The 27,850-nt window shown below is 44.0% G+C and overlaps 1 protein-coding gene across 1 annotated transcript in view; it reads left to right on the top strand.

Annotated features, from left to right (window-relative positions):
* ADGRD2 (adhesion G protein-coupled receptor D2) overlaps positions 1-27,850 on the top strand; it is a 1,056,485-nt gene that overhangs the window by 697,340 nt on the left and 331,295 nt on the right. The window contains exons 23-24 of the mRNA XM_073600363.1: positions 10,727-10,853; positions 11,786-11,844. Coding sequence (XP_073456464.1) covers positions 10,727-10,853; positions 11,786-11,844 — 186 coding nt within the window. The remainder of the gene's footprint in view (positions 1-10,726; positions 10,854-11,785; positions 11,845-27,850) is intronic.

Raw genomic sequence — 27,850 nt, 5'->3', positions numbered from 1 at the left:
TTGTTTGACTTTAAGCATTATTAAAATCACTGCTCCTGAAAAAACGGCCATTTTTAAAACTTTTTTTTGCATTGATCCATGTCCCCTGGGGCAGGACCCAGGTCCCCAAACACTTTTTATGACAATAACTTGCATATAAGCCTTTAAAATTAGCACTTTTGTTTATTCATGTTCGTGTCCCATAGACTTTAACGGTGTTCGCGTGTTCGAACGAACTTTTTTCCTGTTCGCATGTTCTGGTGCGAACCGAACAGGGGGGTGTTCGGCTCATCCCTAGTGATGATAATACCATCAAGTGACGTGCTGAATAGCTAAAGGAGCTAATTTAATAAATAAACAATATCCCCATGTGAGTCCAGAGCAAAACGCTTCAAGTGAATAAATAGCAAGAATTGATATGTAAAAAATAATAATAAATTGGAAAAAATAAATAAGTTAGAAAAATTACATGTGTAGTGTAAAAAAATTGTGATAAAGTCCAACTGGATGTGTGTATATATATATATATATCTAGCTATATACTGAAAAAAAAAATATAGTCTGTAAAAAATATCAGTACATAATCTCAAAAATAATAATGTGATGATCCTTCAGTGCTCCCCGCCTTCATCCGCAACTCCCACTCGTGCCCGCACACACCAGAGAGCCTAACCCCTTTAGGGATAACAGACGTGTTAGCTGAGATTCAGCAGCGGTGTCCCCACTGTCAGGTTACCTAGAGGCTGGGTGACAGATGCACACCGTTGGGATCAGGAGTGCACCGCAAGGTAGTGGACCCTACGGCTGACTGCTGCGGACTGAACCCTGGGAGGTCCAGGAAGCAGGTCTACTGGATCACTGACACAGATCCCACTGGGAGCTAGAGCATAGATTCCCCAGGGCGCGGAGTCTAAGAGCCAGCAGGTGTTCACCAGAGCCTTTAATGGTAAGGATGGACTGCATTGCAGTCTGGCTCCAGGTCGCGGCCCCCAGGGTCTCACAGCTCACGCTCACGGTAGACTACAGGAGAAGAGGAAGGAGGCAGCAGGTTGGAACAACAAGCCAAGGTCGGGGCCACAAGCAGACAAGGACAACAGAGTACACGTCAAGGTTCAGGGTCACAGGCAAACAGGGATGGTCGGGAACACGCCAAAGGTCAGGGTCACGAGCAGACAGGAATAGTTAAGAACAGGCCAAAGTCAGTAACAGGAATCAGATGTAGGAAACACAGCAAGTACACACAGAGGCTAACACACAATGGTTGATCAGCACTGCTGGCTTGCAGTGCACAGGTTAATATAGGGTTCCCTGATAGGGCCTGGGGTGGGGCCATGCTTAGAGGAGAGGTTACAAAAGCAGTCAGGTGAGGGTCAGCTGGTCTCTAGAGATGAACACATGGAGACAGGTATGCTGATCGACAAGGTCTATTGCATAACCATGACAGTACCCCCCCCCTTAAGCCCTCCACCTCCCCCGCCTGTGCCCAGGCTTAAAGGGAAACTCCAGATGGAACCTCCTCAATAGACGAGGAGCAAAGACCTCAGATGCAGTGATCCAAGACCTCTCCTCAGGACCAAACCCTTTCCAATGTACGAGGTACTGAAGAATGCCTTTACGGAGCCGGGAATCCAAAACTTGACTAACCTCATACTTTAGATTATCCTCAGAGGCCGGAAGGAGAGGTAAGGAGAGGACGAAAGGACTTATTGAGGACTAAAGGCTTTTTAGAAATAGGTAAGGGCACGAGAAGACCATCAGAAGTCTGAGCAGGGTCCCCCAGACCCTTAAAGATGTGCTGGACATCCAACACAGGACCATCAGACTGGGTAGAGGTCAGTGGATCCCTGAGGTCAGGTTGGTTAAAAGGGGACGTGTCACAAGAGTTAAGCTGGATAGCCGGAACACAAACAGAATGCAGAGAGCCCTGAACAAAAGATTGAAAACCCCACCTGGCCGAATGAGGCAGTCTATCCAAAGGATGGATTGAGCCTCTTAAACAGGTTTGAACGGACGTAGTAGCAGTAGGGTGAGGCCAGGTTACAGAAGGTCCTGAACAAGAAGCAGGAAGCTCACTGGGCATAGGCTGGACTGGTGCAGAGGCCGACTGAACAGCATTGCCAGGTGCAGCGACCACCAGAATTGCATCGCAGGGAGTAGCGACTGTGGAACTGGTGGACGAGTCAGCCTGGGTGTGTGTCCAAGGGGGTCCAGGGACAGGCAAAGGGAAATGGCCATGCAAACTGGAGTGACTGATCAGCTCAGGTTCACAGGTAGGCTCCTCATCCAGAGTACCACATGACCCAGAGAGTGCAGGAGACATTCCAGAAATCGCTATACGCAGCGGGAAGAGCAGAAGATACTGGGATGGTGGCAACAGGAGGATTCTCTTTTGGGGTAACCTTGGGTAGGCAGGAGGAGGAACAGGAGGAACCCCAAGTCAAGATCTGTCCCGCATTCCAGTCAACATGTGGAGAATGGAGCCGTAACCAAGGAAAACCTAATATGATAGGAGAGGAGGCCTTAGGTAAGACAAGGAAGGATATCCACTCCTGGTGGAGTGTCCCTACCGACATCTTAACAGGGAGGGTCTGGAAGCGGATAGGGCCCCCTGGGAGAACAGTGCCATCAATCGCCAAGACCTCCAATGGCGTTGTAAGGGGCAAAAGGGTAAGTCTCATGGAAGACGCAGTTCCCCAGTCCATGAAATTGCCAGCGGCTCCGGAATCCAGATGTGCCGAGACCGAATGAGAGGAAGCGCCGACATGAAGGAACACAGAAAGAAGAAGACGAGAAGGTGAAGGTGATACTTCAGGGTCTAATACTCCACCTTCCAGATGTATTAGCCCCGATTGTTTTTCTGGACGAAGAGAACAAGTGTCACGAAAATTACCTTTGGCACCACAGTAGAGGCACAGGCCCAGAGTTCTGAGCCTAGCGCGTTCTTCAGGAGACAACTTCGTCCAGCCCAGCTGCATAGGTTCCTCAGCAGGCAGGGGGTGCTCCTCGGATCGAAGAGAAGGGACTGGGAGCTCAAGCTGCCTAAGGAACGGGGAGTGCTGGCGTCTTTTTTCCAGGGCCCTCTCCTGAAAGCGAATATAGATCTGGTTACACAAGGTGATGACACCGTCCAGATCAGCAGGAAGGGATCTTCCTGCTAATTCATCCTTCACTCTATCAGAGAGGCCATGTAAAAAGGTTGCAACTAGGGCCTCATTATTCCAGGTCAATTCAGCTGTGAGGATACGGAACTGAAGAGCATACTGTCCCACAGTAGTGGACTCTTGACGGAGACGTAAAAGAGCGCTAGCCACTGAGGAGACACGACCCGGTTCCTCGAAGATATTCCGAAAAAGTTTCAAGAAATCAGACAGGGTAGAAACGACTGGATCATTCAGTTCCCACAGAGGGGCAGCCCAAGCTAGCGCCTCGCCGGACAGATGGGATATAATATAGGCTACTTTCGCCCGATCGGACAGGAATTTTTGGGGCTGAAGTTCAAAATTAATCGTGCACTGGCTAAGGAACCCCCTGCAAGCCTTGGAGTCCCCAGAGAAACGGGCCGGAGCTGGCAGTTGTAATGAATGTGTGGCTGCGACTGATGCGGTAGGTGCAGTAGCAGTTAGCGGTTGAGGTTGTTGAACCGGGGGTCCTAATGAGGCCTGAACCTGTTCAAAACGGGATGCCAAATCCTGAAGGAATCGCATCACTTGGGTCTGATGCGATTCCTGGGTCTCAAGTCTGCGAACTAAGCCCTGCAATGGATTATCTGCTGGTAGCGGCACATCAGCCCGGGTCCATGGCTGATCAAACTGTCAGGTCACCTAGAGGCTGGGTGACAGATGCACACCGTTGGGATCAGGAGTGCACCGCAAGGTAGTGGACCCTATGGCTGACTGCTGCGGACTGAACCCTGGGAGGTCCAGGAAGCAGGTCTACTGGATCACTGACACAGATCCCACTGGGAGCTAGAGCATAGATTCCCCAGGGCGCGGAGTCTAAGAGCCAGCAGGTGTTCACCAGAGCCTTTAATGGTAAGGATGGACTGCGCTGCAGTCTGGCTCCAGGTCCCGGCCCCCAGGGGCTCACAGCTCATGCTTACGGTAGACTACAGGAGAAGAGGAAGGAGGCAGCAGGCTGGAACAACAAGGAAAGTAAGGGACAAGCCAAGGTCGGGGCCACAAGCAGACAAGGACAACAGAGTACACGCCAAGGTTCAGGGTCACAGGCAAACAGGGATGGTCGGGAACACGCCAAAGGTCAGGGTCACGAGCAGACAGGAATAGTTAAGAACAGGCCAAAGTCGGTAACAGGAATCAGATGTAGGAAACACAGCAAGTACACACAGAGGCTAACACACAATGGTTGATCAGCACTGCTGGCTTACAGTGCACAGGTTAATATAGGGTTCACTGATAGGGCCTGGGGTGGGGCCATGCTTAGAGGAGAGGTTACAAAAGCAGTCAGGTGAGGGTCAGCTGGTCTCTAGAGATGAACACATGGAGACAGGTATGCTGATCGACAAGCTCTATTGCATAACCATGACACCCTTGTGGTGGATAGCCCTTCGGACGGGTGCCGTAATCTTCCCCTTCTCCACGGAAGTCCTTCTGTAAATTCAGCTTGATGATCAGTCAATCAATGATGATGTGCTGCACTTCTCCCCTCCAAGGTTATGATCTGGGTTGTAGGAGGTCCAATCAGGGCACGCATCTGATAATTTCGCAGATCAGAGGATTCGATTTAGAATGGGAAAGCTGAGAAAGTCTAGCAGGACTGTCCTTTAAATGCGATCATTATCCCCGTATATAGTTCAAACCGCGATTTGAAACCAAGAAACAAGTGCACATGAAAACACAGCAGCGTCGTCTATGCCAGATCTCAGCATGCTGATCGCTCTGCTCACCGGGAACTATATACGGGGATAATGATTGCATTTAAAGGACAGTCCTGCTAGACTTTCTCAGCTTTCCCATTCTAAATCGTATCCTCTGATCTGCGAAATTATCGGATGTGTGCCCTGATCGGACGAAAGCGGGGAGAACTGAAGGATCATCACATTATTATTTTTGAGTTTATGTACTGATATTTTTTACAGACTATATATTTTTTTCAGTATATAGCTATATATATATATATATATATATATATATATATATATATATATATATATATATATATATACACACATCCAGTTGGACTTTTTTATCACAATTTTTTTACACTACACATGTAATTTTTCTAAATTATTTATTTTTTCCAATTTATTATTATTTTTTACGTATCAATTCTTGCTATTTATTCACTTGAAGCGTTTTGCTCTGGACTCACATGGGGATATTGTTTATTTATTAAATTAGCTCCTTTAGCTATTCAGCACGTCACTTGATGGTATTATCATCACTGTTATTTATTGTTCATGAATTTTATTTTTATTTTTATATATTTCAGATTCATTTTTTAGCACTTTGCACTTTATTGTGAATGGTTCAGATTTAACACAGAGAATATTTTTCTTTTTCTTATTTTCATTTATTTATCATTTATTTCTTATTTAATATATTTTTACCACTTTTGAACAGCGCCAATTCCCCTGTAATAAAATTTCTTTGTCTTTTGAACCTCACTGTTCTTTGCTAGGGGGGCTGCAGTTCCTTTTTCCTAAGCGCGGATATTTTGTTTTTTTATTTTACAGTATGGCATCAAGTTCACAGTAAATGCACATCAGGGCACAATCAACTTCCTAGATTTGGAGATTTTTAAAAATAAAGACAGACTATATACTAGAACGCACTTTAAAGATACTGATCGGAATGAATACATACTGTTTAGCAGCTGCCATCATCCCCAGTGGAAGAGAGCCATCCCCAAGGGCCAGTTCATCAGGATTAAGCGCAATTGTGACCTGATGGGAGACTATCATGCACAAACTAGTGTCCTTATTGAAAGGTTTGTGGACAAAGGTTACGACAGGAGTGAGTTGGAATATACTAGGGAGAAAGTAGGACACCTAGATAGGGACATCATACTAGCGAAAGAGATAATGTACCATTCATAACTGGGTTCAATAAACAATATAAAACACTAAAAGGGATAGTGAAGAAGAATTGGCCAATAATTTGCAACGACCCTCATTTGAATAAAATTCTACCGTTTAAACCAGGGGTCTTCAAACTACGGCCCTCCAGTTGTTCAGGAACTACAATTCCCATCATGCCTAGTCATATCTGTGAATGTCAGAGTTTTACAATGCCTCATGGGATGTGTAGTTCTGCAGCAGCTGGAGGGCCGTAGTTTGAGGATCCCTGGTTTAAACCAACATTTATTTATAGAAGGGCAAGAAGGATCAGAGATGGAATTGTAAAAAATGTGACCGACCCACCAAAAAAAGGTTACTTTCTTTGACCATAAGGGTTTTTATAGATGTCACAAATGTAAACCCTCTAAGCTCTAAGAATTTCAATCCAGTTCAACCACACAAAAATGTAAAATTGATAAGCTCATCATGTGCTGTAATACCCATATGACCTACATATTGGAATGTAGTTGCGCGCAATGAAACTTACGGGATATTCAAATTTAATACGATGAGACCACAAGGTTTGAATGTGGAACTAGACATTAATTGTTTTATAGAAAATTATTAGATTAGTATTCTATATATTTTGTTTTCGTTTTTTAAATTATTATTTTAATTTTTATTTTATTTCTATCTATTTATTTAATTAACTTTTCTTATTATTTTCATTTGTTTTTTTTAATTTGTTTATTATTTTTTTATTTACATTTTTATTTTTTATTTTTATTTATTAATTTTCATCCTTATTTTTATTTATTTTTTCAATTTTTATACTTTTCTATGATTCATTTATAGTTTATAACAGCTTCAATTTCTATATACATAATTAGATTTACAATTTGTCATTAAATTTATTTCCAGTGTTATAATTGAATGTATATGTAGGTCTAGCATAAATAAAATAGTACTATGGAAGGATTTTTTATATAAAGTTTTATATGGGTTTTGTAATTGTAATTTTTATTGAATTTAGTAGTATGAGGATTGTAAAAGCTATTCCAGCCGTTTGCATGGGGAGACCCCCACGGTTTTTAAATAGGTTCTTATATTCTCTGTGAACCAAACTTTACCTGGGTATTAACATAAATGGTGTCAGTACGGAGCTAATTTGGTTTCCGGAAAAAACACCATCATTGAGGAACCATAGGGAAATAGAGCACCGGGATTGGATGAGGGACACCAGTATTTAAAATGACGGATTGATTACTTCCGGTATCGCTGTAAAGCGATAGGTATAATTAGTAATGCTGGGGATATAAATATTGTGATGGACATAACTCAGCAGCTTCCGGACGATGCAATACTATTTGCGAAACGCATAGAGGCTGCTGGGAAAATTATTACGTCACTTCCTGCCAAGTGGGAACGAGGCCTGGAACGCAAGCCAATACAGGAGATCACAGGGGAACACATGCCGATACTTTCTACCCCATACACACTGGTGGATAAGCTTGGTGCCGGCTTGTGGGCACATAAAATTGTGAGTTTGACAGCTTTTATACCTTTTTAATAATAAACAGTAAAGATATACTGCGCAATGATTGCTGTTTCTTTTTTATGAGAACCGATAGAACAGGAAAAATCAATTATACTGACACGCTGTTTGGGAAAAGTGCAGACTGATGCTCTGAGTGGAGTGGTTATCTCATTGATGAACCAAAGGCATATGTATATTTATTTCTGGTGAGTGGCCAGTCTACAAGGTGGTGGTGTTATCACACATTGGTGGAATCAGTGGCACGGAGACACAGATGAGGAATGAACACACAGTAATTAGTTGATTTTCACTGAAGTAATTCACTGGGACTTGATACACATCATTTGTTTATTTATAATTTTTTTTTCACATTTTTTTCGCTTTATTTGTGAATTCACTTTGCTGGTTTATCTTTAGCCCTGCATATTTGATTGGTTTATATATGTATTTATTTATTCATTTTATATATGGAGTGCAGCATATATTTTATTTTTTCTAGGTGTATTATTTGGTGTTTATTTAGGCACATATATTAATTGTTTATCACTGGATAGGATAAATGGAGGGTATTTTGTAAAAATCCTTCCAGTAAGTGTTAAAAGATATATATTTTTTCACTGCTATAATAAGAGTGGTAGAACACAAATTTGTTTAGGAGTTAGCGAAGTCAACACTTTCCCTTTTTTCTTTACATTTAACATCCCACTTTAGGGCGTCATGCACCTTTGACTGCAGCAAACAAAATTATTGATACAATATTGGTTATTGTGCGCCGGTGGCTCATATATATTTTTTACATAGGTAGGAAACTATTCAGTCTCAGGGAGTGCAAGAGGACCACACAATTAGATTGGAAGAGATGCGGTTTAATCTCAAGGGTTTTTTACTGTCAGGGCGGTAAGGATGTGGAACTCTCTTCCACAATCCGTGGTGTCAACAGGAAGTATTGATATTTTTAAAAGACGCTTGCATCTTAGCGAACACAATATACAGGGATATAAAAAATGATTATCTACAGGAACACACACCCACACAGGTTGAACTGGATGGGATATTGTCAGCTGTTCTCCCCGGTATGTTTGATTTATGCATGTTTTTAGCACCCAAATACATAACTTTACATTTATCAACATTAAACCTCATTGGCTGCCCAGCTCTGCTTGTAAGTTGAAATCATACTTTTATTCTTAAACTCTGTATAAATTATAAATATGTTAAAAAGTAAGGGTTCCAGCATTGAACCTTGATGTACAGCAGTAATAACCTTTCAAATGAGGAATCAATAATCACTACTCTCTACTCGACTTTTATACAGTTTTCTATCCATTTACAAACAGAATTTACTAAGCCTGTAAACTTTAACTTACATATTAGCTGTGGGGGATGTTGTCAAATGCTTTTGCAAAATCTAAGTATGCTATATCCACAGCCACTCCTTCTGTCTACATTTTTGCCTTCTCATCATAAAAAAAAAAAAAAAAAATCAGATTTGCTTAAGAACTTTCGTGAATCCATATGGTCTATTGCTTAAAATATTTTTTATCAAAGACTTTATGTAGTCATTAACCGGTTCCCGACCAGCGCACGCTGATGTACGTCGGCAGAATGGCACAGCTGGGCAAATGGGCGTACCTGTACGTCCATTTGAATTCCCTACCATGCCATTGCGTGCGCGCTGGCCGGGAGCTCCATGAGTCGGGTCGCGGGTCCCGCGGACTCGATCGTCGCGGGGATACCCGCAATCGCCTCACGGAGAGGACGAACGGGGAGATGCTGATGTAAACAGCATCTCCCCTTTCTGCCTAGTGACAAGTGTCACTGATCACAGCTCCCTGTCATCGGGAGCTGTGATCAGAGTAATGACACACACAGCCCATCCCCCTGACAGTTAGAATCACTCCCCTAGGACACACTTAACCCCTCCCCGCCCCCTAGTGGTTAACCCCTTCACTGCCAGTGTCATTTACACAGTAATCAGTGCATTTTTAATTGCACTGATCACTGTATAAATGACAATGGTCCCAAAAATGTGTCAAAAATGTCCAACATGTCCGCCATAACGTCGCAGTCACAATAAAAATCGCTGATTGCCACCATTACTAGTAAAAAAAATGATTAATAAAAATGCCATAAAACTATCCCCTACTTAGTAATCGCTATAACTTTTGCGCAAACCAATCAATAAATGCTTATTGTGATTTTTTTTTTTTTTTTTACCAAAAATATGTAGAAGAATACGATCAGCCTAAACTGAGGAAAAAAAAATGTTTTTTATATATTTTTGGGGGATATTTATTATAGCAAAATGTAAAAAAAAAATGTGTGTTGTCGCTCTTATTTTGTTTATAGCGCAAAAAATAAAAATCGCACAGGCGATCAAATACCACCAAAAGAAAGCTCTATATGTGGGAAAAAAAGGATGTCAATTTTGTTTGGGAGCCACGTGGCACGACCGCGCAATTGTCAGTTAAATTGACGCAGTGCCGAATCGCAAAAAACGCTCTAGTTAGGAAGGGGGTAAAATCTTCCAGGGCTGAAGCAGTTAAGTAAACCCTTAAGAATTTTATTAAATCCTGACTGTAGCACCACATCTGTCTTACACCAATCCAGTGGTACTACACTAGTCATTAGAGTTTCTAAAAATTATAGACAATGGCTTAGAAATAGCAGAGCTCCACTTTTTGTTGACCCATGAGTGTAAGCCATCTGGCCGAGTGCTTTATTTAGTTTTTTGTGTTTCTGGACCATATCGATTTTGAGCCAGTGTGGATGATTTGGGGCTATGCCAATACTATCCTATTAAGAACTTGAGCACCTGGGGGATCAGACCTTGGACGCTCCACAGTCAGTAATTGTGCAAATATAAGATAAGAATACAGTAGGCTAACCCATGTCCACTTATAATGAAATTATCATGTTTGGTTGAACCAACCCTTTAAAGTGGTAATTCCATATAGCTATTATTGGATTTCGTTTATTCCATATTCTGCTTCACGTCAATGTGAAGTTGGTATTAATGTGTATTATGAGAATTTATGACTAATTCACCAACAACAATATCCTGTACTTATTTTGCATACTAGACTCAATTCTGAATAAATGTCATAGGGATCCAATAACCTTTACCGTGTTTGTCTTGTTATTTTGCAGGCTTTATTAATATAGTGTCATATACAATTTGACTTTGTTTTCAGAATTGTTCTCAGCCAACAAACTATTTATCCAGTCCAAGGAATACCATGTGGGACACTGGAAAACCAAGCCACAACCCACCTAAAAGTAGTTTATCCACTATGCCAATAAGAAATACACCAGGCAAGGGTAACTTTTTCCTGTTTTGTTTTGTAATGAATGTTATAGGGATGAATGACGCTGACACCCGTCAGCATCCTAACAACCAATAACTCATCCCCGCTATCAGCAGGGGATTCCTGGCTCACAGTACAATGTAAATAAAGGACAGTAGAATGTAAACTACAGCGACACTAACCCTAACATTTAACCTTAACATTTATCCCTAACCCTTAACATTAACACTTAACCCTAGCTCTTAACCCTAACCCTGCCATGTGACTTTGGACACATAAAGCTTTCTGCAATACTTTGATGTGGCTTTGATGCTACTTGATTGCCATAGAGTGTAAAGTTGCAGCAAAGTGGCAAAGTCGCACTTCATGAACAAATTGTGATAGCGCTGCTCAATAGTGAACAATCATTTAATTGAAAGAACTGAAAATAGTGGCTGCCATAGAAAAGTAATCAAAATAACTCCTGTGCAATACATCTGTTAAAAAACATTGATGCGTTTGAAAATGTGTAAACAAAAATAAATAAAGTCTCAACAGTCCACACAAAGTGCTCTAGTGCAACTTCATATGAAAAAAATGTGTTGCTTTTTCAGGACAAGACCCTCAAAAGGGCTAACACAGCATAATGATAATCAATCTTGCACACCAGATAGTGGGTCTTCTGCTCACTGCCTCCTCTAATGATAGAACTTCTCCAGCTGTGATGACTCCACAGAACTCTCAGAATAAAGGAAACCATCTCCAATAGTGCAGGATAGTGGTTAAAATGCATAAGAGAATACCAGCCAAGCTAATAGAAATGCACGCATAAAGGGGAGCCAGGGGGCGCGTACAAATATTTATCTGGGTGCTGAAGCCTGTTACACTATATTGCCTGTTTTTGACTGAATAAATGTGAGTGTTGCTTCATGTTAACTCAATCTTATGTCTTCATATCTGTTTCAGGAAATGTAGTCATCAAGAACCCTGTAAACATATATTCCATCCTGTCCACTGACAACACAGTGAGTAGGCACTTCTTTGATTGTCCTGGTTCTTCTTTTATTGTCTTTTTCCTCCATTACACCCGGCCTTCATATGTGGTGATGGTGAGGAAGATAAGGCAGGAGGGGGCTGTGACGAACCCATACTCAAGAGGAGTATGTCCACAGTGTAAACTTCCCTTGCCCTGTACCAGCATGATCCAAGATCCCTTAGCCCACCCTTTCACTAGCCATAACTCAGTTTGGGGTGGTAAGATGTACAACTGTTTATTGAAACACAGGTACAAAGAGATATACACTCTGGGGACAATTCCCCCTTCTTTATATAATAACAATGGGCGAGGTAAACTGCACATCCAGTAACATGAGACATAGGTACATTCAAACTTTTCAACAGTAGACAGTCTTATCAGCAGGTAGGGCTGTTGGAGAAATCCCCCCCCTTCCAGCAACTTATAGCTGACAGTGATTTCATTGACCCGTAAGCTAATCCACATAAACATATACATAAACACAGGAAAGAGTAGATAGGTGACAGTCAGGAAGGGTAGAGGGGGAAGGCCGATCCAGGGCTGGAGCATCCCAATAAGTATGCTCCATTGAGTGACATTGGTGACATCAGTCAGGGACCAGCACACAGACTCTCCTAACTGCCGGGGACAGAACTCCTCCAGTGAGAGTGGGGGGGAAGTGAAGGGAAAGGAAAGACAGATTCTGGTGGTAGGGGACTTAATTCTTAGAAGGATAGAGAGGGCAATCTGTAATAAAGACCTGAAGCTCTGAACTGTATGTTGTCTACCGGGCGCTCGAGTTTGGCATGTCTCGGATCTGGTGGACAGATTACTGGGAGGGGCTGGGGAAGACCCAGCTGTCATAGTACGCGTTGTTACCAATGACAAAGTCAGAGGCAAATGAAGTGTCCTAAAGAACGATTTTAGGGACTTGGGAGCTAAATTGAGGAAAAGGACCTCCAAGGTAGTATTCAAAAAGAATACTACCAATACTTCGAGCCACACCAGAAAGGCAGAGGGAGATTAGGGAAGTAAACAAGTGGCTGAGGAGCTGGTATAGTAAGGAGGGGTTTGGGTTCCTGGAGGACTGGATCGACTTCTCAGTCGATAACCAGTAGTATAGAAGGGATGGACTGCACCTAAATGAGGAGGGTGCAGATCAGCTGGGAATGAAGATGGCCAAAAAGTTAGAGGGGTTTTTAAACTAGGCGATGGGGAGGTCCAGAGGTAGAGATAGTTAGTATGGAACATATTCCAGAGGGTAGTATTGGGGGCATTAGTGGTAGGTTGACCAAAGCACATAAACCCAAGGTATGTATAGTAGCAAGTCCTAGTTGCAATCTCGGGACACCCAATAAGAGGATAATATGCGACCAGTCTAAACTACGTGACATGTTCACCAATGCCAGGGGCCTGGCGGACAAGATGGGTGAACTAGAGATACTGTTGTACAAGGAGTATTTGGATTTTGTGGGAATTTCAGAGACCTGGTTCAACAGCTCTCATGATTGTCTGGCAACCATTCAAGGGTATAACCTTTATCGCAAGGATAGAGAGGGTAAAAAAGGGGGAGGGGTATGCCTATATATCAAGAATAATATAAAAGTGAATGTGAGAGATGGCATCACTAAGGGAGCTAGGGAGGAGATGGAATCCTTATGGGTAGAGCTCCAAAGGGATGAAGCTAAGGGGAAAATAATACTGGTAGTATGCTATAGGCCCCCTAACCTGAGGGAGGAAGGGGTGACAGATCTCCTATCACAATTTGGATTAGCAGCACTGATGGGAAGTATTATCATAATGGGGGAATTTAATTATCCAGACAGACTGGAGGTTCACCAGTTCCTAAATGTCTTGCAGGACAATTTTATGGGTCAGATGGTAGACGCACCAATTAGAAATAAAGGGTTACTGGATCTACTGATTACCAACAATACAGACCTGATCACGGATGTAGAAATACGGGGCAATTTAGGTAACAGCGATCACACCTCAATTGGCTTATAAAATAACACAGATAGGAAACACAAGGGGAATACAAAGACACCGAATTTCAAAAGAGCCAACTTCCCTAAACTGCAAACCTTGCTAGAAGGCATGAATTCAGATAAAATCTTAGGAACAAAGAACACGGAGGAGAGATGGGTTTGCTTTAAGAGCATATTAAATAAGGGCATTAGCCAATGCATCCCATTGGGTAATAAATTTAAAAGAGCTAACAAAAGTTCTGGATGGCTTAACTCCAATGTAAAAATGCATATAAAAGCAAAGGAGAAGGCCTTCAAAAAATACAAGGTTGAGGGATCATCATCAGCATCAGACTTTATAAAGAATGCAACAAGAAATGTAAGGGTGCAATAAGGACGGCTAAGATAGAACATGAAAGACAAATAGCGGAGGAGAGCAAAAAAAATCCCAAGAAATTCTTTAAGTATGTAAACAGTAAAAAAGGGAGGACAGGCTATATTGGCCCCATAAAGAATGAGGAAGGACATCTGGTTACAAAAGATGGGGAGATGGCGAAAATATTGAATTTATTCTTCTCCTCAGTCTTCATGAGGGAATCGGGGTGGGGGGGCTTCAGTAACCAAAACTGAGGTGTTTATCCTTATGACACATCACAGGAAGCACCCTCATGGTTAACAAAGGACAGAATTAAAATTAGACTTGGGAAACTTAACTTTAATAAATCACCGGGACCAGATGGCTTGCACCCGAGGGTACTTAGGGAACTCAGTCAAGTAATTGCCAGACCATTGTTCCTAATTTTTACTGACAGTCTACTGACTGGAATGGTACCAGCTGATTGGAGAAAAGCCAATGTACCACCAATATTTAAAGAGGGCCCAAAATACATCCCTGGGAATTACAGACCAGTTAGGCTATCATCAATAGTATGTAAACTCTTGGAGGGAATGATAAGGGACTATATACAGGATTTTAGTAATGAGAATGGTAGCATTAGCAGTAATCAGCATGGATTCATGAAGAATCGTTCTTGCCAAACCAGTCTATTAACCTTCTATAAGGAGGTGAGTTGCCATCTAGATAAAGGAAGGCCCATCGACAGGGTGTATCTGGATTTTGCAAAAGCATTTGACACAGTTCCCCATAAAAGTTTACTGTACAAAATAAGGTCCGTTGGCATGGACCATAGGGTAAGTACATGGACTGAAAACTGGCTACAAGGGCGAGTTCAGAAGGTGGTGATAAATGGGGAGTACTCAGAATGGTCAGGGGTGGGTAGTGGGGTCCCCCAGGGTTCTGTGCTGGGACCAATCCTTTCGAATTTGTTCATAAACAACCTGGAGGATGGGGTAAACAGTTCAATCTCTGAATTTGCAGACGATACTGAGCTAAGCAGGGCTCATTAATAACACAATACAATAACTTCTCCGCAGGATGTGCAAATCTTGCAAAAAAGATCTGAACAAATTAATGGGGTGGACAACTACATGGCAAATGAGGTTCAATGTAGAAAAATGAAAAATAATTCATTTGGGTGGCAAAAATATGAATGCAATCTATACACTGGGGGGAGAACCTCTGGGGGAATCTAAGATGGAAATAGACCTGGGGGTCCTAGTAGATAATAGGCTCAGCAATGGCATGCAATGCCAAGCTGCTGCTAACAAAGCAAGCAGAATATTGACATGCATTAAAAAGATGATTAATTCCAGAGATAAAACGATAATTCTCCTGCTCTACAAGACTCTGGTCCGGCCGCACCTAAAGTATGCTGTCCAGTTCTGAGCACCAGTCCTCAAGAAGGATGTACTGGAAATGGAGCAAGTACAAAGAAGGGCAACAAAGCTAATAAAGGGTCTGGAGGAAATTAGTTATGAAGAAAGGTTGCGAGCACTGAACTTATTCTCTCTGGAGAAGAGAGGCTTGAGAGATGATATGATTTCAATTTACAAATACCATACTGGTGACTAGGGATGAGCCAAACACCCCCCAGTTCGATTCGCACCAGAACCTGCGAACGGACCGAAAGAACTTTATAACCTCATTAAAGTCTATGGGACTCGAACGTTCGAAATCAAAAGTGCTAATTTTAAAGGCTAATATGTAAGTTATTGTCCTAAAAAGGGGTTGGGGTCGTTTTGAAAACGACCGTTTTTTCGGGAGCAGTGATATTAATGATGCTTAAAGTGAAAAAAAAAGTGAAATATTCCTTTAACCACTTCAGTCCCTTCCTGGACAGAGCACTTTTTACAATTTGGCACTGCGTCGCTTTAACTGCTAATTGCGTGGTCATGCAATGTTGTATCCAAACAAAATTTGCGTCCTTTTCTTCGCACAAATAAAGCTTTCTTTTGATGGTATTTGATCAGCTCTGCAGTTTTTATTTGTTGCGCTATAAACGGAAAAAGACCAAAAAATTTGAAAAAAAATGATGTTTTCAACTTTTTGTTATAAAAAAAAAAATCCAATAAACTCAATTTTAGTCATACATTTAGGCCAAAATGTATTCAGCCACATGTCTTTGGTAAAAAAAAGTCAATAAGCGTATATTTATTGGTTTGCGCAAAAGTTATAGCGTCTACAAACTAGGGATTTACACAGCTTTTAGTTTATGACTGCCAATCTCATTTCTTGAGGTGCTAAAATGGCAGGGCAGTACAAAACTGACCCAAATGACCCCATTTTGTAAAGTAAACACCCCAAGGAAATTGCTGAGAGGCATGTTGAGCCCATTGAATATTTTATTTTTTTGTCCCAAGTGATTGAATAATGACAAAAAAATATATATATTTTACAAAAAGTTGTCACTAAATGATATATTGCTCACACATGCCATGGTTATATGCGGAATTGCACCCCAAAATACATTTTTCTGCTTCTCCTGAGTATGGGGCTACCACATGTGTGGGACTTTTGGGAGCCTAGCCACGTATGGGGCCCCCGAAAACCAATCACCGCCTTCAGGATTTCTAAGGGCGTACATTTTTGATTTCACTCCTCACTACCTATCACAGTTTTGAAGGCCATAAAATGCTAAGATGGCACAACCCCCCCCCCCCCCAATGACCCCATTTTGGAAAATAGACACCCCAAGCTATTTGCTGAGAGGCATGTTGAGTCCATGGAATATTTTATATTTTGCCACAAGTTGCGGCAAAATGACAAACATTTTTTTTTTGCACAAAGTTGTCACTAAATGATATATTGCTCAAACATGCCATGGGCATATGTGGAATTGCACCCAAAATACATTCTGCTGCTTCTCCTGATTACGGAGATACCACATGTGTGGGACTTCTTGGGAGCCTAGCTGCGTACGGGGCCCCGAAAACCAAGCACCGCCTTCAGGATTTCTAAGGGTGTAAATTTTTGATTTCACTCCTCACTACCCATCACAGTTTTGAAAGCCATAAAATGTTAAGATGGCACAGACCCCCCCAAATGACCCCATTTTGGAAAGTAGACACCCCAAGCTATTTGCTGAGAGGCATGGTGAGTATTTTGCAGCTCTCATTTGTTTTTGAAAATGAATAAAGAAAAGAAAAATTTTTTTTTTTCTTTTTCAATTTTCAAAACTTTGTGACAAAAAGCGAGGTCTGCAAAATACTCACCATACCTCTCAGCAAATAGCTTGGGGTGTCTACTTTCCAAAATGGGGTCATTTGGGGGTGGGGTTGTGCCATCTAGGCATTCCATGGCCTCCGAAACTGTGATAGGCAGCGAGGAGTGAAATAAAAAATTTAGACCCTTAGAAACCCTGAAGGCGGTGCTTGGTTTTCGGGGTCCCGTACGCGGCTAGGCTTCCAAAAAGTCTCACATATGTGGTATCCACGTACTCAGGAGAAGCAACAGAATGTATTTTGGGGTGTAATTTCACATATGCCCATGGCACGTTTGAGCAATATATCATTTAGTGACAACTTTGTGCAAAAAAAAAATTGACTTTTTCCCACAACTGGTGTCACAATATAAAATATTCCATGGACTCGACATGCCTCTCAGCAAATAGCGTGGGGTATCTACTTTCCAAAATGGGGTCATTTGGGGGGTTTTGAACTGTCCTGGCATTTTATGCACAACATTTAGAAGCTTATGTCACACATCACCCACTCTTCTAACCACTTGAAGACAAAACCCTTTCTGACACTTTTTGTTTACATGAAAAAATATTTTTTTTTTGCAAGAAAATTACTTTGAACCCCCAAACATTATATATTTTTTAAAGCAAAGGCCCTACAAATTAAATTGGTGGGTGTTTCATTTTTTTTTTTTTCACACAGTATTTGCGCAGCGATTTTTCAAACGCATTTTTTTGGGAAAAAACATTTTTTTAAATTTTAATGCACTAAAACACACTATATTGCCCAAATGTTTGATGAGATAAAAAAGATGATCTTAGGCCGAGTACATGGATGCCAAACACCACATGCTTTAAAATTGCGCACAAATGTGCAGTGGCGACAAACTACTTACATTTTTAAAAGCCTTTACAGGTTACCACTTTAGATTTACAGAGGAGGTCCACTGCTAAAATTACTTCCCTCGATCTGACCTTCGTGGTGATACTTCACATGCATGGTGCAATTGCTGATTACAATTGATGCCAGATCGATGCTTGCGTTCGCCTTTGCGCGAGAGCTGGGGGGAACAGGGGTGCTTTTTAAAAATTTTTTTCTTTATTATTTTTTTTTGCTTTTTTTATCTTATTTTTAAACTGTTCCTTTCATTTTTTTTAATCATTTTTATTGTTAATTTAGGGAATGTAAATATCCCCTATTATACCAATAGGTAGTGACAGGTACTCTTTTTTGAAAAAATTACCCTACATCTCTCCTCTACACTCAAAGCATCTGACCACACCAAGATCGGTGTGATAAAATGCTTTCCCAATTTCCCAATGGCGCTGTTTACATCCGGCGAAATCTAAGTCATGAATTGCTCGTAGCTTCCAGTTTCTTAGGCCATAGAGATGATTGGAGCCATTCTGGTCTCTGATCAGCTCTATGGTCAGCTGGCCGAATCACCGGCTACATTCTCGGGGTCTCTGTTGGGACAGGAGAGCCAGAGAAAACCATGGAAGACATTGGGGGGGGGGGGACATTCCCTCCCACTGCTTGTAAAAGCAGTCTAGAGGCTGATTAGCCGCTAGGATTGCTTTTACATGAAAGCCGACCGCTGGCTGAAAAGAATGATACCAAGATGATACCTAAACCTGCAGGCATCATTCTGGTATAACCACTCAAATTTCAGCAACATATCAGTACGTTGCTGGTCCTTGCTGGGCATATATTGTAATCTTTTTTTCATGCAGCCTGTGGGCTGAACGAAAAAGAGAGATTGATCAGTGGGTATGCCCACCATTAGAATACCTCCCTTCATCCACCCATTTCTAATGATGGGCATACATGCACCATTTATATATTCCGAAGCATGGGGGCATCTGCCCCAAAAGTTAGGAGCAAATCTCTCCTCCACCCCTGCTGCCCCCATGCTTCGGCATTTATGTTCTTTTTTTTAACTGTGGTGGTGAAATCACCTCCGACAGCACTGGAGTCATGGCTTTATGTATCGTGGGAGCAAACGGTGTTGCTGTCAAGATAAATAAATCCGTGCTGCAACTGAATGGCGTACCTGCTAAGCAAATGATGGTTAACAATAAAACAACATAACATTACAGTATAACAGTAAGACTTACCATACCTGCAAAGCAAATACAAAAAAACATAGTAAAAAATAAAACATTTTTTAACGCAACCTGTGCCTAAAATATATATATGCCGAAGCATGGGGGCATCCTCCCTCAAAAGGTAGGAGCAAATCGCTCCTCCACCCCTGCTGCCCCCATGCTTCAGCATATATGCTGAAGTATGTAACTGGTGGTGAAATCACCTCCGACAGCGCTGGAGTCACGGCTTTATGTATCGTGGGAGCAAACGCTGTTGCTGTCAAAATAAATAAATCAGCGCTGCAGCTGAATTGCGTACCTGAAAAAAAAATGGTTAACAATAAAACACAGTAAACAGTAAAATATAAAAAAATTGCATATCTGAAAAGCAAACATGATAAAACATAATAACAATAAAATATTATAGAATACAGTAAAAAAGAGCATAACAATATAGAGAGAATATAGAGAGAGAGAACAATAAAACGACAACTATTTTTGTTTTTTTTATTATATATTTTTTCGTGGGTTTTATTTTACACTTTTTTTTTGTAACTGTAACTTTTGTAACTGGTACCAGGTTCGGGTCTCTCAAAATGCGATGGCATCTTGGGAGACCCTGTGAAAGTGTGCCTAGTCTGTGCAGCGCTGTACCCTACGCTAATACTCAACTAGTATATGGTAGCGTTCAAAACATTCATCAATGCAAAGACCAGGGTTGTCAGGACAGGAGGGACAATAATAGTGGGTTTCACGCCTATATCCACGCAGACACAACATTTTCTTTGGTGGTCTCGTTGGGTAAGGGTACACGGGAGGACATAAGGAAAATGCCTCTCATGCAGGCGGCTTACTGCATTTGGAATAGGAAGGTGAGGTGGAGCACCGTCTGGAAACAGAAGGGCTCTGACGATCTCTTCCTGGAATTTAAGGAAGGATCCAGTCCCTCCTGAAGCCCTGTATAGCACATGAGCGTTCAGCAAAGCCAATTGAAATAAGTATACAGACACTTTTTTTATACCAGCGTCTGGCCTTATGGGCAACTAGGTATGGCACCAACAACTGGTCGTTGAGGTCCACCCCTCCCATATTGAGGTTATATTCATGGACAGAGGAGTTTCTCCACAACACCAGTCGCCATAGTAATTTGGACCGTCGTGTCTGCATGAGGGGAGGTAAGAACGAAAACATTCTTATTATCCCTCCACTTCATAGCGAGCAAATTATTACACTGCAAGCAGGCTCTCTCCCCCAGCCTAAGACGGGAATCTACAAGCCGCTGGGGAAAGCCCCAGTGATTAGGTCGCACGGTGCCACATGCTCCAATCTGATGATCAAAAAGGTGACTAAAAAGTGGCACGCTCGTGTAATAATTGTCCACATATAAGTGGTACCCCTTTCCGAATAAGGCTGACACCAAGTCCCACACAATCTTGCCAGCGCTTCCTATGTAGTCAGGGCAGTTTGTCATCTCTACGTGACTATCTTTTCCCTCATAAACCATAAAACTACATGTATAGCCTGTGGCCCTTTCACAGAGCTTATACATCTTGACCCCGTATCTGGCACGCTTGCTGGGAAGGTACTGTTTGAATGACAAGCGGCCAGAAAACTTAATCAGGGACTCATCAACGCAGACAACTTGATGGGGAGTGAACAAGTCTGCAAAACATTGGTTGAAGTGGTTTACGAGGGGCCGAATTTTGTAGAGCCGATCATATCCAGGGTCTCCACGAGGATGACAGTTCATTGTTGTTGAAGTGCATGAACCGCAGAATCGAGTATATGGTGAATTGGGTCAGTGGACCAATATGATCGCAACTCTTTCTTTTTGGTTATGCCCATGAGGAGGGAAAGGCCCAGAAAGATCTTAAATTCAGAAACCGTAATTGGTTTCCAATCTCTGGCAAGGGAGGACTGGGGAATAGTGGCGATGTGTTGACCAGCGTACAAATTGCTTTGGTCCACAATAGATCTATAGAGATCTTCGGTGAAAAACAGCGAATAAAAATCAAGTGGCGTAAAATCAACTGTTTCCACATGAATGCCGGGTTGGCCAGTGAATGGGGGAAGTACTTGTGCTTGCCACCTCGCCAGCTTAAACTGCACTTACGGGACTCGCCACGTGTTACTGCAGTGCTGGATGTACGACCAGGGTGTACTAGGCCGCTGGTGCTTGCCAGTTCACCAGAAGGAATAGCGGCGCTAGTACTGCTCTGCTCCATACGAGAGCCCTGCAGTTCTTCCACCTCAACAGCAGAAGAATAAGTTCGGGGTCTGGTACGCCTGACCTTGGCAGGGACCACAACTCCGTCATCAGAGCTATCTGTCATGGAGCCGCTGCTGTCTACTGGTTCGTATTCTGAGCCTGAATCTGACAGATGAGTGACTTCCTCTTCACTATCTGTCATGCTCAGAAACATGTAGGCCTCTTCACTAGTGTACCTTCGATTTGCCATTTTGGGCTCTAAATTTAGTGGTACTAGTGAGACTCACAGGCAAAAAAGCTCCTGACTGTTGGCGACTATCAAAACGCTACCAAAAACTGTTAGCGATCGCAGGGATCAGGCCTGACTCTGCGAAAGCTGCAGTTATGTGTTTAGTGTTTTGTGACAGTGATCGATCGATACTGCACTTGGGTGGGCTGGGCAGGGCTGGGCCGAGGGGCAAAACGCAGGTGCTAGCAAGTATCTGGGATGATCCCCCTAACACTGCGTTTTTGTGAACCCTAAACTGCTGGGGACGCTAGTATAGATCTAATCAGATCAGATATTGATCCGTTCAGATACTATACCACTAAGGGAGGTGTATGCTGTGTGTGTGTGGGTGTTAGCCGTACTGGCACTAACCTGACGCTGCCTGGGGCAATGCAGACCCTATCTGACCCTAAAACATATCTTATATCGCCGCCGGGCGATTAGGGGGTTAAACCTTTATTAGGTAATAAACGGCGGTTGCCCTGAAACTATAATAAACAAACGAACTAACCAGCGTCACCCGTAACAGTTATACAGTGATCACTGGTGAAAGGGATAACTAGGGGGCAATCAGGGGGTTAAAACCTTTATTAGGTAGTATATGGGGGTCCTCGACGCTATAAAAAGCTGACGGCCAACCTATATACTTACCTCCCTAATTAGCGTCACCTGTGACACTAATACAGCGATCAGAAAAACGATCGCTTAGTCACACTGGCGACGGGGGGTGATCACGGGGTTAAAACTTTATTATGAGGGGTTAGTGGGGTACCCTAGACCTAAAGGGGGCTAATACTAACTGCCCTACCACTTATAACTGTCACAAACTGACACCAATGCAATAATCAGAAAAAAAAAACTGCTATTGGTGTCACTGTGACAGGAGGTACATGGGGGTGATGGGGGTGAAAGGTGTGCCTGTGTGTTCTACTGTACGTGTAGTATTGGTGCAACTCACATTGATGTCTTCTCTCCTCGGCACCGGAACGAAAAGACCGGCTCGAGGAGAGATGACATCTTTTCCTCCGCTTCTGTTTACATTAAAGAAGCCGAGGAAGCATTTCTTTCGCCAGGAGCAATCGCGAGGGGGTGGCCACGAATGAGTGGCCTCCCCCTCACCTCAGATCACTCCTAACGAGAATCCGACCGCCGCAGGCACCGGGGGGGGGGGGGGGGTCCGATCAGACCCCCCCCGCCCGCGGGCAGGCAGGGACGTACAGGTAAGCCCTTATGTCTGCCTGTGCCATTGTGTCGACGTACATCGGTGTGCCGTGGTCGGCAACTGGTTAAAAATCGTACCTGGTGGGTGTCTATAGTATGCCTGTAAAGTTACAGGTGTTTCCCCTGCTTAGAACAGTCCCTGCACAAAATGACATTTTTAAAGGAATAAAAGTTATTTAAAACTGCTTGCAGCTTTAATATAATGTCCGGTCCCGGCAATATGAATGAAAATCAGTGAGACAAATGGCATGGGTACCCCCCCCACAGTCCATTACCAGGCCCTTTGGGTCTTGTATGGATATTAAGGGGAACCTCGCACCCAAATTAAAAAAAGGAAAGGCGTGGGCCCCCCCCCGGCCCTATATACTCTGAACAGCAGTATACAGGCAGTGCAAACAAGACAGGGACTGTAGGTTTGTTAAGTAGAATCTGTTTGTAATTTTGAACTGGTACATTTTCAAAGTGTAGCTCCAGCCAAAAAATCTATTTTTAAGCTTTTTGGAAAATCATAGGGAAGGATTATCACCCCTGTAACATTTGTTTTGCTGTCTGTGCCCCTATTCAGAAGATTTTACCTCACTTTCTGTCCCAATGACAATTGGATTTTGAAAATTTGCGTTTTTTAGTGAAACAAGGATTGGTGATAAGGCATCAGTGGAGAGGAGACACGTTTTTCCCATATTAACTCTTACAGGAGAGAAATTCCTTTCCTAGGGGTAGATTTCATCTCACTTCCTGTTGTCTCCTTCCGTTTGCAAGTAGGAGTCGTTTGTAAGTTGGATGTTTGAAAGTAGGGGCCTGCCCTATATACTCTGCAGAAATTGGGGCCTTAGGTGTTGGTGTTGCCATAACACTGTAAGCCCTAACAGTTACTCTCGGTGGGCGCAGGAATGGGCCCTGTGTAAAATATTAGATCAAAAATTGTAATTACATGCCATTGTTGAACAGTGGTAGAAAAATTGGGCCTTTGGTGGTGGTGCCACAACACTGTAAGTCCTCAATGTTACTCTTGGTGGGCGCTGGAACGGGCCCTGCTGTGAAATATTAGATCAAAAATTGTAATTACATGTGCCTGTTGAACAGGGGCAGAAAAATTGGGCCTTAGGCATTGCTGCCACAACACTGCAACCCCTCACAGATGCTATAGTTGGAGCGCAGGAATGAGCCCTGCTGCAAACTATTGCATCAAAAATTGTAATTCTACGCTCCTGTTAAACAGGGGCAGAAAAATTGGGCCTTAGCCACTGGTGGCGGTGCCCAGAACCAAAAATATTCTTACAAGCTATCAGCATGAAAATTGAGGAGGAAGAGGATTGTCACTCAGCATAACAGGATAGTTACTCAGCATCAGCATAAGCAGTCTTGAAGGGATCTCACATTAAAAAAAAATCAATCGCTTACATCAGCATCAGGTGCTTGGTAGCTGGTGATCCAAGACTAATTCATTTTTATGAAGGTCAGCCAATCGACTGAGTCGGTGGACAGGCCCACCCTGAGATCGGTTACAAAGCCTCCAACAGCACTGAATGTGCGTTCCGAAAAAACGCTGGATGCAGGACAGGCCAGTAGCTCAATTGCATACTGTGCAAGCTCTGGCCAGTGATCCATCCTCAAGACCCAGTAATCCAGAGGATTTTCGGTGGGAAAGGTGTCCAAGTCTGATCTTGCCCCTAGGTATTCCTGCACCATGTGAATCAGACGCTGGAGATGGTTGCTGGAACCAATCATACTTTGGGGCTGTGGACTAAAAAATTGTCTGAACGCATCGGTCAGACGGCCACCTTCTCCACTGCTTCTTCTGTGACTGACCAAAGCCTCAGCAACACGTTGTCCAGGAGGACCAGGAAATTGTAACCTCCCAGGCTCTGGAAACGCGTTGCACAAACCTTTCTGCAAGGCCTCCCGAAGATGTTCATCCTCTGCTCCCACTGCGACGGCAAGATAAGGTCCGCAACCTTACCCTGGTAACGTGGATCAAGGAGGGTTGCCAGCCAGTAATGATCCCTCCCCTTGATACCACGAATACGAGGATCCTTCCGCAGGCTTTGCAGGATCAGGGAGGCCATGCAGCGTAGGTTTGCTGAGGCATTTGGTCCAGAGTCCTCTGGGTCACTAAGGACAACATGATCCGCAGCCACCTCCTCCCAGCCATGTACAAGTCCATGGGTTTCTTTGGACTGTAAATGATCCCTTGAAGACTGCTGCTGATGCTGAGTGCCAGGCTCCACCTCCATGCTTACACAATCCTCCTCCTCCTCTTCCTGTGTGATCGGCGGGCACGCAGGAACACTGTCTGGATAAAGGGGGCCTTGCGAGGTAGTGAAGTCCTCCTCCTCTTCCCTCTGTTCTACCTCAAGTGCCCTGTCCATTATTCCACGCAACGTGTGCTCCAACAGGTGGACAAGAGGGACAGTGTCAATGATGCATGCACTGTCACTGCTCACCATCCTCGTGGCCTCCTCAAATGGTGACAGGACAGTGCATGCATCCCTGATCATAGCCCACTGGCGTGGGGATAAAAAAAACAAGCTCCCCTGACCCTGTCCTGGTGCCATAGTCGCATAGGTACTCATTGATGGCCCTCTGCTGCATGTGCAGCCGCTGCAGCATGGCCAACATTGAGTTCCACCTGATGGGCATGTCACAGATTAGGCGGTTCTTGGGCAGGTTAAATTCCTTTTGGAGGTCAGCCAGCCGAGCACTGGCATTATATAACCTGCAAAAATGCACACAGACTTTCCTGGCCTGCCTCAGGATATCCTGTAAGCCCAGGTACCTGCCCAAGAACTGCTGCACCACCAAGTTAAGGATGTGAGCCAAACAGGGCACATGGGTCAGTTGTCCCTGTCGAAGGGCGGAGAGGAGGTTGGTGCAATTGTCACAAACCACAATACCTGGGTTAAGCTGGCGTGGCATCAACCACCTCTGAACCTCCCCCTGCAGAGCTGACAGAATCCCTGCCCCAGTGTGGCTCCTGTCCCCCAAGCACACCAGCTCAAGCACCGCAAGGCATCTTTTTGCCTGCGTGCTTGCGTAGCCCCTTGAACTTCTACGGAGCACCGCTGGTTCCGAGGACAAATCAGCAAAGGAATAGGCCATGGAGGAAGAAGAAGAGGAGGGGTGGAGGAGAGAGGTGTGGCAGACCCACCACTAGTAGAATTTTAGAGGCCTGGTGGCGGAACAACCTCCAACACTACTGCACCCTGTCCTGCATCCTTCCCAGCTGCCAGAAGAGTCACCCAGTGCGCGGTGAAAGATAGGTAACGTCCCTGTCCATGCCTGCTGGACCATGAGTCAGCTGTAATATGCACCTTACTGCCCTGTCCAGCGAGGCCAAGACATTGCCTTCCACATGCCAGTAGAGAGCCGGAATCGCCTTCCGTGAGAAAAAGTGGTGTTTGGGAACCTGCCACTGAGGAACTGCACATTCCACAAACTCACAGAAGGGGGCAGAGTCTACCAACTGAAAAGGCAGCAGTTGAAGTGCTAGCAATTTAGCCAAGCTAGCATTCAACCACTGGGCATGTGGATGGCTGTGAGCGAACTTCTTTCGGCGGTGTAGCAGCTAGGGCAGGGAAATTTGCCTGGTACAATCTGACGTCGGTGTACCGATAGCAGTTTGCCCGCAAGTACTTGGCTGTGACATACCTGATTCTACACCTTCATTGCTCTCAGTGCAGGTTTCGGAGAGGACTGAAGGCAGAGGCGTCTTTAGGGGGTGGCTATAGGGGATACAGCCCTGAGCCTGGGGCCAATAGCCCCGAGTCTCTTGTCCCAGTCCAGAATGCAGGGGACAGGGGCGGACTGAGCCGTGGTAGCGCTGGCTCCGGCTCCAGCTCCAGCTGCCTGACTCTACCCTTGCTCACTGGTTGCTATAGCCGCCTAGTGGCTAGCAACCAGTGACGTCACTGCCCACGGTGCCCACACTGCCCAGCATTCAAAGCGGAGGAGAATTGCACTTCCTCCTCTTCCATGCTAGTGCTCGTGGGGCCTGGCCTGCGACTTCTGGACTGGAGCATCCCACCGCTGGTGGCGTGGAGTGCAGAGCAGCAGGGAGGGGGATACCTCGGCAGCCAGGAAGAGCCCAGGAGGGAGGGAGAGAGAGAGAGAGAAGACACCGCCACCGCCACCCTGAGCAGCATCCCCAGCGCCTGCACTCCTCCAATCTCAGTCCTCCTCTCCCAACTCGCTGTGAGTGGAACAGGAAGAAGGCTCCAGAAGGCAGGAATTACAAAGGGGCCTGCTGTGCCACATCGATCCCTGCTCGGCGCTCGGGTGGGCAGCTCTCCTCCTCTCCTCTAGCTGCCTCGCACACCAGCACCACGGCTGAGCTGCTGCTGCAGGACCTGGACACATGAAGTCTGTCTCCCCCTCGTCAGGTAGGTCAGTCAGTGTGTGTATGTCAGGTACCAGGTCAGTGTATGTATGTCAGGTAGGTCAGTGTATGTAGGTCAGTGTGTGTCAGGTAGGTCAGTGTATGTAGGTCAGTGTGTGTCAGGTAGGTCGGTGTATGAAGGTCAGTGTATATCAGTGTGTGTCAGGTAGGTCAGTGTATGTAGGTCAGTGTATGTCAGGTAGGTCAGTGTATGTAGGTCAGTGTATATCATGTAGGTCAGTGTAGGTCAGTGTATATCAGGTAGGTCAGTGTATATCAGGTAGGTCAGTGTATGTCAAGTAGGTCAGTG

This window comes from Aquarana catesbeiana, linkage group LG09, assembly GCF_042186555.1.
Source record: "Aquarana catesbeiana isolate 2022-GZ linkage group LG09, ASM4218655v1, whole genome shotgun sequence".
NCBI classification, from domain to species: domain Eukaryota; kingdom Metazoa; phylum Chordata; class Amphibia; order Anura; family Ranidae; genus Aquarana; species Aquarana catesbeiana.
The sequence above is the reverse complement of the archived record's forward strand: the minus strand, read 5'-3'. Positions and strand labels throughout refer to the sequence as shown.